General features: G+C 41.6%; 2 protein-coding genes across 3 annotated transcripts; both read right to left on the reverse strand.

The window, feature by feature from the left end:
• Positions 1–3,698: 3,698 nt before the first annotated feature.
• LOC123638923 (histone H2B type 1-A) lies at positions 3,699–9,347 on the reverse strand. 2 transcript variants are annotated; one of them, XM_045552728.1, is made up of 2 exons: positions 8,973–9,347; positions 3,699–3,725 (listed from the first exon to the last, which is right to left on the reverse strand). In XM_045552728.1, the coding sequence occupies exons 1-2, from the start codon at positions 9,345–9,347 to the stop codon at positions 3,699–3,701; spliced, it is 402 nt and encodes a 133-aa protein (XP_045408684.1). The 2 variants fall into 2 exon arrangements, with proteins under 2 accessions (XP_045408684.1, XP_045408685.1); XM_045552729.1 differs by lacking the exon at positions 3,699–3,725 and having other exon boundaries at positions 8,964–9,347.
• On the reverse strand, positions 5,081–5,482 carry LOC123638924 (histone H2A type 1-A). Its single transcript, XM_045552730.1, is given in 1 exon segment — positions 5,081–5,482. A coding segment is annotated over 1 exon segment (402 nt).
• Positions 9,348–12,635: the final 3,288 nt, after the last annotated feature.

Genomic DNA, 12,635 nt, shown 5'->3' on the forward strand with positions numbered 1-12,635 from the left:
TGCAAACATTTTATAAACTATAATGCTCCACAAACATTAGGTCAGTGAGACAGTAATAGTGGGAGGAAGAGGGGTGGTTTTCATTCATCATCATCTTACAAAGCTTAAAATAGTCTGTCATTCCCTTGTTCCTGAAACTTAGCTTAAAATAGTCTGTCATTCCCACTGCTCCTGAAACTCCTTAAATGTGTTCCCTTGCAGTTATCCAATAGTCCCCTCATGGGTCTATACCACAAATATTCATGTTGATGGTGAGTCCTGACTTTGTACCCTTGTGGTAATCTCAGGACTCATTCTGCTTGCATCGGATTTGTTTCTCTTTTAAGCTTGGACCTTGTTACTAAACTTGAAATAGTAAATCTTTCCAGCTTCCCCATCATGCCTGTATTTAGTCTAAGGAACCCAGAGATGGCTGGGGCTTACCGTTGGCTCCAAGCAGCACAGTACAGCTGACCATCTTGAAGTAGGACCTGATTTTTAAACAAAGGAGAAAGCTGTGATGGAAGGTACCATTATTATTTTTATTTTACAAAGAGAAAATCTGGGCTCAGAGAAAGGAATTAAATTTCGTTGAAGGTCTCCTAGATAGTATGTGACAGAAGGGGATACAAATGACAGATGTTTACCTCATAGAGTGTATTGGAATTTTTTAGTCGCAAACATGGGGCTTCGTCTCTCTCTCCTCTTGGCCTTTTCTCAGGGCTCAAAGGTGCTTTGACATAAAGTTTCAATCTTTCTTTCCTTTCATCTAAGTGATCATTATGGCAAGCATTTGTTGATCACTTAATAAATGTCAGCCAGGCCAGCGATTAGAGTAAATGAGGCACTCACCCTGGGAGCAAAATTTAAAGGGCCATAGAAAAATTCAGTACTTAATACTTTTTAAAAATTACAATGCACAAAAACCCATGGTGAAAAAAAGCAACATATTAAATAAAAACAGGATCAATATTATTGACTTTTGTCTCAGGCTTCAATGCCTTGGCCTCTGATGGCAGCTGTGTGGAAATTTCAATACTGGGAAACACTGTGAATGAAAGTTCTCTGAAAAGGAATTTGGAGGAAAGAGACAGTAACAGTTTGCAAACCTCGAAGACAGCCTTCAGTGTGAAAAGGAAAGTGTGGTAGAGAACAGAGGCACGGTTTGGGTTTTACAGCAAAAGTTCCTGCCCAGGTTCTGAATCAGGCTGGTTTATGCAAATGAGGAATTCAAACTTGCTTAGTTCGGACTGGTTGCCAAAGCTGAGTTCCGATTGGGTGACAGAGATGAGATCTGATTGGTCTATATAGCTGAGACTTGATTGGCCAATACAGACGACCTCTGATTGGTCAATACAGCTGAGCCTTGATTGGTTGGTTCAGGTGAGCTCTGAAAGTCAGGAAGTCGGACAGAGGTATGGGACTGCAGAGTAAATGTTAGACACCTTGTTATCAAGTGGTCACTTGGTTCCATTTTAAATGTAGGCCCAGTTAGCCAATTGTGGTATCTCTTTAAGGATTGGCTCTTTTAAGTTCACATTCGTTCACAACATCTTTGCATTTTACAGTTCCCTTCTTAATCAGCAGATGAACACCTTTATACTCATCACTGCCTGCGGGGAAGTTCATGGCCCAGGGCTGCGAGTCTCCCAGGTTTTCCTTTTCCAAAAGCCTAAAATGTTAGTCCATGGAGCAGATATTGAAGAGAAAGCGGATTTGGGGGGAAAAGCTGAGGATCTTGGAGAACCAGGAATGCAAGCTGGGATCCCCACTCTGAAAGACAAAAAAAACAAACAAACAAAAAAAAACATTTCTTTGACTAGAATAAGGAAGAAAGTTCTTTGGCTAGCAGAGCCACTGGAATTGGACCTAGCTTCATGGCAGAACCCAGGGAAACAGCAAGATCTTGGAGAGGAGACTTCCATGTGTTAACATCAAGGTTCCCTGTGACCCGAGCATAACAATCTGAGAACCAGCAGATCCAAACAGCCCTCCTTTGCATATCAAAATATAGTGTTCATTTTATCCTAGCTATTGAAGCAAAATTTTACTCCCTCCCTTTACTTCCTTAGTTATTGAGTGCAGATGGTGGAAAAATTGAGTGAGAGAATGTGGTACACAGGTGGGAGGAGGGAGAGGGAAGAATAGTTTGTATGGAAACCCTTTCTTGTTACACAGTATGTCTTTCTTTCTTTCTTTCTTTCTTTCTCTTTCTTTCTTTCTTTCTTTCTTTCTTTCTTTCTTTCTTTCTTTCTTTCTTTCTTTCTTTCTTTCTTTCTTTCTCTCTCTCTCTCTCTCTCTCTCTCTCTCTCTCTCCCTCCCTCTCTCTCTCTCTCTCTCTCTCTCTTTCTTTCTTTCTTTCTTTCTTTCAATAAATCTGTGCCCTTCTGACTCAGGATTGATTACTACATACACAATTATAGTAATCCGCAGGCAAGCGTTAATATTGCTAATGATATTGCTTTGCAGAGTGATTATCTGAGAGCCATTCTCAGCTGTTGCATCAGGATTACAACATTTGTGTAACTCCAAATCAAGCCAGTGGTGAAAAGCCAGCACTTGTTCAGTCAAAAAGAGCTGACAAAGAGGGCAGCCAGCAATTAGATCAAGCATACTTGTCACTAGGGAACTGGCAGGCCTGGTTCACATGCTCAAGGGTTGGGGATGACCTTTAACAAATGAAGATTTTCAATATAAAAACCGTTAAGTCTAGAGCAGATAAATGAACAAAGCTTTGTATCTGGCTGGTTCCTATTTCCATGTCTGCTTGAATAAGCATTTTCTGGGTTTATGAAAGTCATTGTTGACATCTCAAACCAGCCAGCCCCATGTGTAATCTTGTGCTTGGATATCCTAGGAGTCAACTCAACCTAACTCTTTCAGTTTTGCCAGTCCCTTGAACATTTTCTGGATATTTTACTTTTTCCATTTTTTTGGACAAGAAAACTTCATTTCCAAATGTTTTGCCTAATATTTTTACCTTAACAAAGTATACGGAGTCATCTTCCAAACACAGAGGATCACTGCTAATATCTAAAGATTTAGATCATCTACTCAGGAGAGGGGTGCCTGCTTACAGGACTGGGCTATTTGATATATTTCACTGAATATCGTCCTCTCCACCACTCATCCTGCCTCTGCCAGCAAGAAAGAACTTGCTTTTATGAAAATGAACTTGGAGAGGACATAATTCTGTCTGTAACAAGGCCCTTGGGAAAAACCCTCTCAGTTTTCCCAGCGGTAAAATGGAGATAAGATAGGAATAACCTCTCACAGAGTCTTTGGAAGGATTAGAGTATGTGACTACCCAGCACTGTGGCTCAGCGGACGCATATGTTGCACTCTATCTGTTGTCATTTCTGCTTTCTGCTATCTTATCATGCTTTTTACACCTGTGTATGAGTGGAAGCAGAGAGGAGGGGAGGTAAGACACAAACATAACTAATGGTTCCTCACTGGGGAAAATGAGGGCACTGAAACAGCTTCCATCAGCCAAGCACCAAGCTAGGCAGTCTTGTGGAGGAATGCTGGTGTCGATGACCCTGCATGCAGACAAACCCCTTGCTTGGCAGGTAGGTAGAGCAGAACTTCCCCAAACGTGTAGAGATCAGCTTTGGTAAATTCTTCCTCTAAATTTTGTTTTGCAATAAAAATAAATAAATCAGTACAAGAAGAAAAGTTATTTTTTTAACCTCAGCACACATGTATATTCTGTATTACTAAAACTTTTTTTTTTTTTTTTTTTGCTCTGAATTACATAAGGTTTGGGGGATGAAGGGTCTATCATAAATGTTTCAGTGCTCAGTTTGTCCAAAGACCTTCCAAGTGTTCTGGGAGAGCTTGGCACAAAAATATGTAGTTACATTAAGAGAACAAAGGATCCTGAAGAAGAAAGGGAAAGAATTGTTCGTATAGGAAAAAAATGTGATGGCACAGGAAGCTCTGACAAATTCATCACAAGGATCTGATAAAAGGCAGGAGGAAAAATAGTTTTGTGAAGACACAGAAGTGTTGAAAGACAAAAACTAAAGCCCCAAGTAAGATGAGGCTGGAAAATCACATTCAAGGTCTTTTTAGAGTTTAGTCTGAAAGAAAGAGGTGAAGTTCAGACCAAAGAAGAGGGAGCTAGGGGTCAGTGAGTAGGTAATGTTATGTTAACAATGGCAGAGAGTAGATACTTTTTACCTTTTAGCATATCTTTACCTTTTTGTTTTGTTTTGTTTTTAATTCTTTTTTTTTTTTTTTTTGAGACAGACTCCTACTTGGGCTAGAGTGCCGTGGCATCAGCCCAGCTCACAGCAACCTCAAACTCCTGGGCTCAAGCGATCCTCCTGCCTCAGCCTCCTGAGTAGCTGGGGCTACAGGCATGCACCACCATGCCCGGCTAATTTCTTCTATATACATATTTTAGTCGGCCAGATAATTTCTTTCTATTTTTAGTAGAGACGGGGTCTCGCTCTTGCTCAGGCTGGTCTCGAACTCCTGACCTCGAGCGATCCACCCGCCTCAGCCTCCCAAGTGCTAGGATTACAGGCCTGAGCCACCGGGCCCAGCTAAAAATTATTTTCCAGAAGACACTTCATACAACCTTCTTTGACTGGCTGATATACTGTACGATCACTCCAAGTTAAACCGTAAACTGTGAGATTATGCCTTCTTCCGCTTGTTGTAATCTAATCACGCACCTAATACATAACCCATTTAAGCATAATCTCTAAAATAAGATTACCTTTATCACAATACTTCAGAAACCACAAGGTTGTCACATTGGAGTAATGGAAACTCATCCGTAAAGTTCTCTAGAAATATGTTGACTAAGAGGTTTCCTCCATAAATTAGGTAGGAAACCAGGGCACTCCTGGCAGGCCTAAATCCATAGGCTTTTTGGCCTTCTCAACTGCTCGAAAGCAGTAAGCATTGATTTACTCTTTATTAGAACAAAAGATCCTTTTGAAAATTAGGACATTTTTTTGGCAGGCTACTTCTGGAGAATCGTGTAACTACAGCTCTTCCTTGAAGTGGTGGGTGGCTCTGAAAAGAGCCTTTTTTGTGGGCTTCCCCTCCAGATGTTTAAGCCACTAATACACACCGCCTGGGGAAGCTACTTGCTCTGGGCCTTGTGGTGCTGGTGACCATCAGTCTTCTCCTTGGACAGTAGCACCACCTGGATGTTGGGCAAGACCCCACCCTGAGCAATGGAGACACTGCCCAACAACTTACTGAGGTCCTCGTCGTTGCAGATGGCCAACTCTAAATGCTGCAGAATGATGCCAGTCTCCCTGTCGTCACGAGACGCGTTACCTGCCAGCTTTAATATCTCAGCTGTCAGGTATACCAGCACTGCCGCCAAATAGACCGCTGCGCCAACCCCAATCCGCTCAGCATAGTTGAGCTCTTAAAGTAGCCAATGAATTGGATCTATAAACAACTATAAGTCTATTCTAGATGATGACAATTTAGTCTTGCTGCGTGCCTTACTCCCCTGCTTGCCACACCCAAACATGATGAGAAAGCAAAGGAAAAAAAATGCAGCCGCCAGGGTAGAGACTGGCTCTATTTATAGCCTGGCAGTCCATTGTGATTTGTTATCTGATTGGCTGCTGGCAGTCTATCCAATCAAAAAGCCTCACTGAAAGCACCTAATTTGCATACATACCGGCACCCATTATCCAATCAGATACTGGATTTTCAGCACGTCACATAAGGCCATGCCTATAAATACCGCAGTTTCCAGTCTCAGCAGCTGTTGCTTGTTGGGTGTAAGCAGAGTTGTGGAGCTGTAACTCTAAGAGAGCTGCTAACCATACTGAGCTGTTGACGCTGTAAAGCTGTGCACTAATTATGCAGGAGGTGTTTTTAAAGGGCACTATTGTTTCCAGGAAAATGTTCAAGAAAATTATGTTAATCAAAACTCAACAGAGGAAGAGAAAGTGTAAACGATGTCTCAAAGAGAGCTATGCAGTTTATGCTTCCAAGGTGTGGAAGCAGGTCGATCCAGATAATGGTTTTTCTTTAAACATTGTGAGTATCATGAATTCGTTCGTTATTGACATGTTTAAGCAAATCGCAGGGATGGTGTCGTGTTTCGCTTATTACCACAAGCGCTTGACCATCACTTCAGAGAAGATACAGCCCTTGGCTTAATGTTCTGTGGGGATCTGGCCAGGCAGGCTGTCTCTGAAGGCACGGAGGCCGATAAAGGAAACACGAGTTCGAAGTTAACTTGCCAAGTATGCTTCTATAACCCAAAGGCTCTTTTCAGAGCCACTCACAATCTCAAGAGAGCTGTGGGCTTAGAATATTCAATAATAGCACTGGGAACTAAGCGACTTTGAGGCATCAAATTATCTCTGAAAACGGGGTTAGCTGCAATCTTCATTGCATTTAGTACCGTGTACTTTTGTCATATGATTTTCCACATGTTAAACTTGACCGAGTTTGGCAAGATAATAAAAATAAAGGTACCTCACAGTTACGTGTACAGTGAGACAGCCCCTGCAGAGCTTCTCCATGTCTTCGCTGGTAGTCCGCCGAGGTGACTGGGCATCTGTGAGTCCACATTTGTTTTGGGGGTGTCTTTTCTAATCAAGGCTCCGAACTGCCCTGAGACCCTGGGAAACCAGATAGACACTGCTCCCAAATGTCTGAGAGTTGACCGCTCTCATTATGCTCCCCTGATTATCCAAGGACTCGTGATCATTTGGGCAAAGGGCAACCAGGAATGCTAGGAAAGAATATTTTTTTCAGACCAAACCTATTGTATTAATACCTTTTGTATCAGATGCACTTTGTCTGCAAATAACAGGGAGAGCCAGCTGATCTGGCGAGGTAAGTAATACCACTAAAAAGGACACCCAAAAACATATGTTCCATGAGTAGGACAACCAGAGCCCTGGCTCCACTGCCCTGCAGTTTTCTTGTCTCTGTCTCCACACCCTCACTTTACTCTTACTGATCACAGTTCAAGGGCAGGAAGAGACAATCTATTCCCCTGGGTCTTGAGAGCAAGGAAACACTTCCTAGAGGACTCCCTCCTTCTTAGGTCCATTTTCCAGAACTGAGACCACATGCTGGGTGTGGATCAATCAACAGCCTTCATGTAATACATATTTTAGTGTTAAAAAAATTAAATGTAGTTCTAGGTATTTTGTTTTTGTTATTGTAAGTGAGGCATCCTTTATTCATATGCTCTAACATTTGTTTATAAGAAAGATTGCTTTCTGTGCACCTTTTGTATATTCTGCTACTTTCTCATTGACTTATTTTCATATTAGTTTTCTGGTACATTCTGTCGGGTTTTCCATATTTGCAATACAGGTTGAGCATCCCTAATCTGAAAATGTTCAAAATCTAAAACTTTTATTGTATCATGGATTTCTTCGGAAGTCTAGTTGAGCCTATACACATCTTAATATAAATGCATACAATAAGATAGGAATTTTTGTAATGAAACAATACCAGATTGAAATAGTTTTCAAAATATTTTTTAAACTGTTGGATGTAGTAATATTTGTCCTTTTTTTATTTGTGGTTTTAATAAGATCTAAAATACTATTTTGGTACATACATTATGAAAAACAGTATAAAGGTTCCTCAAAAAATTCAAAATAGAACTATCGTATGATCCAGCAATGCCACTACTGGGTGTATTATGAAATCAGTATATCCAAGATATCTGTACTCTCATGTTCATTGCCACGTTATTCACGAACAACTTGAGAGTCCATCAACAGATGAATGGATAAAGAAAATGTGCTATATATACACAATAGAATACTATTCAATTTTAAAAAAGGAAATCCTGTCATTTCCAACAACGTGGATGAACCTGGAGGACATTACGTTAAGTGAAATAAGCCAGGCCCAGAAAGCCAAAGTGGAATCTAAAAAATTTGAACTCACAGAAGTAGAGAGTAGGTTACCAGGGCTGGGGGTAGGGGAGGTTTGGGGAGAGGTTGATGAAAGGATGCAAAATTTCAGTTAGGAATAAGTTTAAAGAGCTCTGTTGTACAACATTCTGACCATACTTAGTAACAATGTTTTATATTCTTGAGAATTGCTAAAAGAGTAGATTTTAAGTGTTTTCACCACAAAAATGAGAAGTGTGGGAGGTAATGCATATGCTAACTAGATCAATTTAGCCATTGCTCAATTTATACGTTTCAAAACATGTTATACAGAGTATACACAATTTTTATTTGTCAATAAAAAAATGGAATATTTTTAAGTTTTGAGGAACAAATATTTTGATATCTGTAACTATGGTCAAGTGCTAGAAATATAGCTGTGATTTTCATTGGCAAGAAAATTACAGGCATTGCTAATATGACTGGTCTATTGTCTGTACTGACAATTGAAAAACATGTATAACTTCATTTAATAGTTTTGTCCAAAAGACCAAGAAACCCTGGGCTTTGGGCCTCAAACACCAGCACCGTGGGGGCAGCTAGCCCAGTCAGTAGGAAGAAATGTTTCATACACCCTGGCCAAAGTAAAAAGGAAACAAAAGAGCCTTAAGGTTCAGTGGACTTAGCCCTAAGGTCTTCCCTGAGTCTACACAGCTCCAAGTTCTTTTTGCTGTCACGTGACAAAGTTTGAAGCAGTAAGAGATGTCCTAGAAAAAGGCGAGTCTTGTTTCCCTCAGCACTTGTTCACACAAAGGACATCCTTACGGGCCCCAGGGTTATTTGTGCTTCTTTCAGAGAACTCCCTTTTCTGCCATGCATCGATTACTTGAGAGTTCAGTTCAGTGTGAAGTTTAGAACTCAAGTTATCTGTTCTTATTTTCCTATGACAGTGTGTAAGAAGTGAACGTGTCAAATACAGCAAATATACTCGGTAGCTCCGTCAGTGACTTTAGCAGTGAGACCCACTTACATAAAAAACATGCACACAAGGCAGCTTACAGCTCTGCTAGTAAGTATAAGTGGCTCTTAAAAGAGCCTTTGTTTCAGGAAGGTCATCTAGTTAGTGGCTGGATCATTTCACTTGGCGCTAGTATACTTGGTGACAGCCTTGGTGCCCTCGGACACGGCGTGCTTGGCCAGCTCTCCCGGCAGCAGCAGGCGCACGGCCGTCTGGATCTCCCTGGAGGTGATGGTCGAGTGCTTGTTGTAATGTGCCAGGCGAGAGGCCTCGCAGGCGATGCGCTCGAAGATGTCGCTGACAAAAGAATTCATGACGCTCATGGCCTTGGAAGAGATGCCAGTGTCTGGATGGACTTGCTTCAACACCTTATAGATGTAAATGGAATAGCTCTCTTTGCGGCATCTCTTGCGCTTCCTCCCCTCCTTCTTCTGAGTTTTAGTAGCGGCTTTCTTGAAGCCCTTTTTGGAAATAGTAGCGCCTTTGGAAGCAACCTCTGGCATCTTGAACATACAGCTCAAACTGAAGACACCAAGGACATAGTGTTTAACGGAGAGGAAGTGTGGTATTTATAGGCACGACCCTCAAATGACGTCGTTGGCATCCAACATCTGATTGGATAGTGGGCGGGGAGTGTACGCAAATGAGGTGAAAACGGTAAGGTTCTCTGATTGGACAGACAGCTATCAGCCAATCAGATAACAAAGGACCGTCTGCCGTCAGACTATGACCCTCCACGTGCCTTAACTGTTTCTTTTTCCGTTATAACGGCTTTTTTGGGGTTAAGTGTGGGCGCTGGAAACATCGGGGAAAGGCAGGAGCTACGCCTAAGTCCGGTTCATCCGGAGCTGGCCTGCAGTTTCCCGTGGGCTGTGCACCGCCTGCTCTGCAAGGGCAGCTATGTCTAGGGCATTGGTGCTGGCAGGCCAGGGTACTTGGCAGCAGTACTGGAGTACCTGATCGCTCAGATCCTGGAGCTAGTGGGCAACGCAGCCCGCGACAAGAAGATGGCCATCAACTCGCATCACTGGTAGCTGTCCGCATCAATTAAGAGCTCAACAAGCGGTTGGGTGGCGTCACTACCTCTTAGGGTGGTGTCATGCCCAGCATGTATCCAAGCCATGCTGCTGCCCAAAAGATTTAGAGTCACTATCACAAAGTCCAGTACAAACAACCTCACAGATTATAAAACTCCAAAAGTGACTTGAAAGTCGGGAAGAAAAGCGTAAAAACCCAAAGCTGAAACCACAGGCTCTTCATAGCCACTCAAAATTTCTAAGAAAGAGATAAGGTTTATCAAGAACAATAACTGATGATTCAGCAACAACAATTTTTTTTGTTTTATTTTTTTGAGACAGGGTCTGGCTCTGTTGCCTGGGCGAGAGTGAGTGCCCTGGCGTCAGCCTAACTCACAGCAACCTCAAACTCCTGGGCTTAAGCCATCCTACTGCCTCACCCTCCTGAGTAGCTGGGACTACAGATATGTGCCACCATGCTCAGCTACTTTTGTCTATATATGTTTTTAGTTGGCCAGGTAATTTCTATTTTTTAGTAGTGACGGGGTCTAGCTCTTGCTCAGGCTGGTCATCAGTCACTAGTAGGAGTTGAGATCAATTTTCCCTCAATCCTTAAATCTTACCTTGAGATCCAATTGAAATGTTTTTCAAAAGTTGTGTTGATTTTTCAAAAATAAGATGCAATAAGGACCCTGTGCATTACCAGGACACATCTATTCTTTAGCCTCAGTAAAGGCAGGCCAAGGAAAGGTAGGTGGACATGGTTAGAGTTAAACTGTTATGAAATATCTTCCCTACTGAGGACACATGGCATAATATTGTATTTTCGTTAAAGGATAGCCAGCGCTTACTCTAGAATTGAGCATTTTAGTCATAATAACTATGTTCACTTTATGTTAGCCCTGCTTGAAGCACTTTTTAAATATTTCATGTGATTCTCACAACAACCTTATTTTCTAAGTAGGCATTTTCTAACTCCCACCATACAAATGAAAAAATGAAGAATTCCAGACTTTCACTCGTCAGATATGACAAGAGGTGGAGTGGAAATTCAGACCTAAATTTGTTTAAAGCCTGTGTTTCAATCATAACATTCATGTCTAAATGTCTGAGTGTTAAATTATTAAAAAGAAAACTTTCAAAGGAGGGAGAGTAAACTTCTATTGAGTGGTCAGGAAGAGAAGACAATCCTCTGAAGAAAGTGAAGGCGAGGTAAGGACAAAGCCATGTGTAAGCAAGTTTGGATTCTCAGAATATTTCTAAAGATACGATAATATTAGGACTCTGGCAGCCACAACGGATTTATTACCCAGAAAAACTGATTTTCCCCCTATGAAGCCTCTAACTAATCCTAAGAATTGACACCTTATTACACATCAAGTAGGAAATGAATTAATAAAAGATAGTGGGCAATAGCAAAGAGTTCCACAAAACTGTTCTAGGGGAGAGAGGAGCACCTATTAAATTGGGGAAGAGAAAAGAGGGAGAAGGGTGAATTGTGGCTATATAAAGCCCCAGAGGTCACGTGATTCAAACAACCCCATCCAGGGGTAGGAGCAGGGAGGGAGGAGGAGCTAGTTCAGACAGTCAGTACCTGGCTGGAAGAGATGCTGCACATCACACACCCACCAGCAGCCCTCCTTGCCCAGAGCTCTTCTCTTCGCAGCCTTCAGGTTTAAGTTTAAAAACCCTCAGGCTGGCAGCGTCTTACAGTGGGATGCCCTGAACTCAAGAAAATCTGACAATGTGCAATTTTTGATGGCTTCAAGCTTACATCCGTGAACCTAGAGTCCTATGAAGTAGGTGACAGAAATCAGAGTGATCTTACCCAAATTTTAGGTATCATGGTTGAGATTGTCCACTGGCCAAGACTATCCTGTTACTCTGTGTCTGTTTCATGGCTAAAACCTGTGGCTCTTCTGCTCATGTGTGCTGCAGTTAAGTACTCATATTTGTTTTAAATCGTATCATGGAGATAGGCCCATGATCGATCAAACTCCAAATGGTCCCTCCTTGGCTCTTTTGCACTGAGGTGATAGCCGAGTGCGGAGAAATCTGGTGAAGAAGTTTCCACCCAAAGATCTGATTTTGATCAGAAGACTAAAGAAGTTAATGATTTTGGCCAATCTATTTCATTTTTCTTCCCTAAGTTATAGAGTTAACTTATCCTTTCTAGTAAACAGGTTTTAGCATTGTTTGGACAATTGATTTTTTAAAAGACTTGACATTTCCCTGGAGACATCTGGGCGTACTAACTTTTAGAAACTCAACTCTCTCAAAAAAAGGAACTTTAAGTGATACAACAAGTGTGAAATCACATTATTGCTGCTTTAATGGATTTTTATTGAGCAATGCTCACAGTCATGGCAACACTACCTTAAAGATTCAGTTCTGAGGTTTAGCATCAAATGCTTCACTTAAGAGATGTAACCAGTTAAATGAATTCAGATCGACCTGAATAAGAATTGGCACATTTGAAAACTGGCTGAAGCATGACTAATAAATGAGTCGAGGCAGAATGGCCAATCAGAAGAGAAAAGCTAAGGTCTGCACACCTTGTCCTGATTCCTAATTAATGTTCTGGACAAGGAAGGAAAAGCCTGTTAGTAAAATCCAACGATGATACTGAATCAAGAGGTGCTGCCAACACCTGGCAGGGGGAAGGATGAGCTGTCTGGATAGCATATTGTTAGATAATATTTAGTTTTGTTAAATTAAGCCAATACCTCTGGGCGATATTAAGCTCATGTACCAAACTAGAGCATGAAACTGAGC

The sequence above is a fragment of the Lemur catta genome, chromosome 5, assembly GCF_020740605.2.
Source record: "Lemur catta isolate mLemCat1 chromosome 5, mLemCat1.pri, whole genome shotgun sequence".
In the NCBI taxonomy this organism is placed as follows: Eukaryota; Metazoa; Chordata; class Mammalia; order Primates; family Lemuridae; genus Lemur; species Lemur catta.

Excerpts from the sequence above, each read along its gene's own strand:
- LOC123638923 (XM_045552728.1), bottom strand. The coding sequence starts at position 9,347 with ATGCCAGAGGTTGCTTCCAAAGGCGCTACTATTTCCAAAAAGGGCTTC. Across the intron at positions 3,726-8,972 it reads CTGTCACCAAGTATACTAGC|CAAAAAAAAAAAAAAAAAAA; the intron begins GCCAAGTGAAAT and ends TGTAATTCAGAG.